Below are 4,863 nucleotides of genomic sequence, written 5' to 3' on the forward strand. Positions count from 1 at the left end.
ATGCAACAGAGCACTTGTAGTGCTTTAATAGTCTTGTTCCAAATCATTATTTCATAATTTTTTGGTCTCATGTTCAAGTTTGGAATGTGTACTACAACTTGAAGGTAAATTTTGGTGAATTTCGATGAGCAATACATAAGTTATGGGTCATGCAAGATACCTATATACAGAAATTTGGTTGAACCTCACCAAAAAGGCCTACCCCCAAGCAAACAATAACCCCATTGTCTTAATAATTTTCCTTTGTGTATAATACATTTTGGTCATATGGAATGACATTTTTATATGGAATGCATCCATTCCAAGAGAGCCACATTTGATTGTGGAGTCATGGCTAACTTGATACAAGATAGCCAAGCAAGAACTTTTGATACCAATCTCCTTTCCACACAGTTAGATTATTGTGGAACCATACAAGATATCTTAGAAATTTAATTTACACAATTTAGTATTTTAATTTCTGATTAAAATGGTTCATATTTAGAACTATCTACAACGGTTCCAATGCTACAATCAATAAAGATGTTAATGGTTTTTTTGCCATAGACTCGACTAGACTCTGGACCCCAATGAAAGTGATACTTTTATACATACTAATGAATTAAGCTAATGCCTTCATTTTTAAACAATTATGGCATGTTCATACGTGAGCGTAAATTAATATAAGTAATGGCATTTTCATCTTGAGTACATGTGGTCTTTCATTTGGATTGTTTCTGATCTAAGATGTGGTATGTGGTCCAAGTTTCTCCTCAACGTAGACGGGCTTTGAAGATAGGGATGTGGATACAGAGATGCTAATGGATCGAGGTGATGCCAACGGATTTATGGAAGAAGATTAAAATCACGACATGGCAGAAGAACAAGAGAAGAACGTGGAAATAACAACATCACAATAGAGGAAGGTGGAGATCATGACACTGGGAAAGAAGATGGGGATCATGTATCACCTGATATTATTGAAGAGTGTGAACTAGAGGATCAAGTCGTAGGTAGTATAAACCTTGATGATATAGGTGAATTGAGCATAGACCTAGAGATAGACTTATTGGCATGTTGGACTTGGATGAAGGCATAGCCTTTGAGGTAAATGCTACTAATTGATTCTTTTGCCATTGAGAGGGCTTCTTATCCTTGATAAATGCTACTACTTGTTTCTTTTTCCATCAAGAGGGCTTCTTATCCTTGGCCTTTTCATTTCTATACTTGCATTGTGTCGATTCATATATTAAGTTTATCATGAATATATGAGTATTTTGATCCCAAACCTGTATACATGTTCTTGTATTTTTTATATTTAAATGATCAAACTTGTAGGTGAAAATGATTTTGGGTCCTATTGCAAACTACTTTTTGTAATTTCATCGAGGAATACTAGTGTTGGTATAGGTATGGATATCTTGAATGCCAGAGTTGGTATAGGTATCAATACCTGGAATGTCTTTGACACACATACCGGTGCCTATATCGACACCCATACCAATGAATTTTGCGCTTGCAAATCCTACCGATGATTTTTCAGTTGCGATGTAAAAAATATTCTAAGGCTCACAAAATGTCGGTAGATAAGGATCGAAAATGGACTCCCATATGATAGTGCACAAATTATTTTTCTCATTGCACTACACTTGTTTAATGTTCTCACTCTTGTATACATTAGCAGAAACCTTTGTGATTTTCAAACAAATGCTATTGTCTTATAGAGGTGAGGACCAATGCATCACTATGAGGATATTGCTCATAGCTCTCTTACATCCACATTAAGCATTTGATCTTGATTAAGATATGGAACGGGTAGCTTAGTTTAGACATGAAAGTGATGACATTAGGTGAAAGAAAGGGTGAGTTGAAGCATTTAGGGTTGATTAAGATCTGGAATGGGTAGCGTAGTTTAGACATGAATTTGATTACATTGGCCAAAGAAGGACTAAGTTGTGGCTCTTGCAAATTATTCATAAGGAGTCCATACAGTACTCTATTCCTCCTTAACACTACCTACAAAATTGACATTACGGAGAAGGAGAAGAGACTATATATGATATATTGATCAATGGCTTTGCCAAGGATTTACAAATGAGAATATATATTTTATGGCATACTGAGAAACTAATCAATGGCTTAGCCAGGTTTATTACGAGAATTTGGTGCCAATGATCAGTTTCTCGCATGACAGTTTGCTCGAATCTCCCCATTTGTGCCCGTAAGCGGCTGGATATTGCCCATTTGGATCATCGCTGCCGTAAAAGCGCTGAAGAAAGCTCCCTGATTAATAGTGTAGGTTGTGACCATCGATTTTGTGGAGCTTCGTGCAGTTGAGTACAGTACTTGGTCTGAGTTTAGAAGTCCTCTTCCACCTTCCAAGTTTACAAAATATTGCTTGTCGAACGTTGTTGGAGTTGCCAAATCTAAGGGCGAGATGTTGTTGTCTCCACCGTTGGCCGGACACTTGCTCTTCAACTGAGCAAAATAAAGCGCATTCAGGTCGGGATCCGGCTGACCGTTGCCCGTTTGGTTGTAAAGCCTCTTCTTGAAACTCGCGCACCGTGCTTGACCAATTGTGTGAGCTCCTGGAATCATCCATTTCAAAACTTGTGTCGTCAGACAAGGATTAAGATGAATGCTCATAAAGCATTCAAAAGGCCTGCCTCAAATGCATAGCTTGGAAGAGAGAGAGAGAGAGAGAGAGAGGACTTCAATGTGCATGAAGGAGAAGAGGGGGAGAGAGAGGGAGGGGGGGAAGGGGGGTGGGCTTGCCTTCAAATAGAAAGAGAGAGAAAGAGGGAGCAAAAAGTGGAGATAATCAATCATAAAAAACAAAAAACACACAAGTAGACCAATCAACAATTCACAATAAAAACTTTAAAAATTTCTGAATTTTGCCCATCTCAAAACTGAAGCCTTCACTAAGCTACGTACGGCACGCCAAAAATAGATTGATGCTGGACACAGCTAGTTCATAATACGCATATCGTTCGATCCTTGATTAAATGAAAGCAAAGCCATGCAATCTGATCCAGACCTGACAATGCAACCATGTCCTGTGTTGAGAGCCCTTGAGCTTGAAACTTAGCTATAATGTCATTAAGGTTGGAGGAGGGAGCTTGAAGATTGCTGTTGGCTCCACTCAAGCTTGCCGTCCTTGAATCCCTCCTTCCCAGGAACACAGTCCAGGGTGGACCATTGGCCTGGATGCATAAAAGAGCTTGCTTAGATTCTGAAGAGTAAAGGCGGCAGTCAAGTGTTACCAACTTACAAATTGAATATTTACGACAAGATACTGGTCGCTTCTTATAAGATAACAGCATACTACTGCAGATTCACTGTTCATTCATTCAGAAGCTATAACCCCTTAACGAGGGTTCGGTTATGCTTATGCATGTAAGACAGTTCCGGATAAGCCCTACGTGTTTGCAAAAGCCTCTCTCTGACTAACTTACCAAAACGACTGCATCCCGAGCAGCCAATGCGAGAATGTCCGCACATGAAACCACTCCTTTACACGCAGCCTCAACTTGTGTTTTGATGTTATCTATGACTTCGAAGCCCCTAAGTGAATTGAGGTTTGGAGCCGCTGTCTTTTCCCCTCGAAAATTGGACGTATCGTCCAGTAAGACCGACGCATCGCAGCCCTGCGTTCATTGCTGACAGATAAACTCAGACTCAAAAACAACGATGCTTTCAAAACCTATCCCTAGAAAGGCGGCACACGATTACGACGTGAAATGAGCAAGCTGGTGATGACACATATGGGTCTCCAATCTGGCAGCACGGGATACCTGACTGGAGATTCGCACCTTAACAATCTGTTCAAGAAGACTGGATATTATACAAACTGTGGATAGGACAAAAGACCTGGACAAAGCAATCGTGGAAAAATAAACGCAGGATCGATGCTGCCATGCGAGCTTCCCGTTGTACAGCTTGTGCCATCACATTAAAAATGATATCTTGCAGGTTGGGGCATGTCTTGCTGTAGAAGGTGGCCGTAAGTTGACCAGAGGCTAGGGTTGCTTGAAGCAACAAGAGAGACCCAAGCATGACTACAATGCCGACATTTGTCCTTTTGGCCATTTTATGAGCTCAAAGCTGCTCTCGAAAGGTTTCGTAATTTGGTTGTCTACAGAATTCTGATGGTTTGCTACGCAATGCGGGAAAAGCATGGGATGAGAATGGTTGATTTATAGTTGCAAGGCGGCGTAGTAGTTATCCAGGAGAGCACTAAAAGGATTGAATACTTAGTTTCGCTTCGAAAGACGAGAAGGTAGATTCTATGGAGCGCTGTACTGTGATCGGTGGACAACAACTTACAAAGTTACTATCGACGACCAGGTTGATCACACACTGCTTACATTTTTGACTCTGGGGATGTTCGATGGGATGCCTGCGCTCATTTATTGCAAGTTACTTTATCTAAAAGCCCACGACAAACCTTCCCGTGCTTTTCTGGAAGCTTTGCGCAATGAGTAGATTGTGATAAGCAAGCATGTAGAAAATCAGAGACCAATGTTGGTAACTGATGAGCTCTCACAATTTGCGTTCGATTAAGTAACAGCCCTGACAGTAAAACTGTGTTGATGGACCATATACAATTTGATGCTAGCTCGCATTTGATATTCTTGGTGCTTTCAATTATTCCTTCTTCTTCAGATCTGCGACAGCCCTTCATCATGTCGAAAGCACGCACATCGTTTAACCTTTACGACCAAGCGCCATCACCACATGAGGTCCCGCTCTCCGAAGCAATAATCTAGAGCCTCATCACCCCGTTGGCTTTCTTTTTCGAATCTCCCAGGCGAATCCGGCGCACTTTCGACCGGCAGCTGGGTGGAGTGTCCTTGACAATAAACTCTTCTCTTTCCCAAA

General features: G+C 40.9%; 1 protein-coding gene across 1 annotated transcript; it reads right to left on the reverse strand.

Annotated features, from left to right (window-relative positions):
- Nucleotides 1-2,034: 2,034 nt before the first annotated feature.
- Nucleotides 2,035-4,242, reverse strand: LOC147890891 (peroxidase 4-like). Its single transcript, XM_087389868.1, has 4 exons — nucleotides 3,853-4,242; nucleotides 3,438-3,629; nucleotides 3,020-3,185; nucleotides 2,035-2,567 (listed from the first exon to the last, which is right to left on the reverse strand). The coding sequence occupies exons 1-4, from the start codon at nucleotides 4,069-4,071 to the stop codon at nucleotides 2,155-2,157; spliced, it is 990 nt and encodes a 329-aa protein (XP_087245994.1). The 5' UTR covers nucleotides 4,072-4,242; the 3' UTR covers nucleotides 2,035-2,154.
- Nucleotides 4,243-4,863: the final 621 nt, after the last annotated feature.

This window comes from Dipteris shenzhenensis, chromosome 18 (assembly GCF_047967505.1).
Source record: "Dipteris shenzhenensis isolate YYH24624 ecotype China chromosome 18, Dip_SZ_1.0, whole genome shotgun sequence".
NCBI classification, from domain to species: domain Eukaryota; kingdom Viridiplantae; phylum Streptophyta; class Polypodiopsida; order Gleicheniales; family Dipteridaceae; genus Dipteris; species Dipteris shenzhenensis.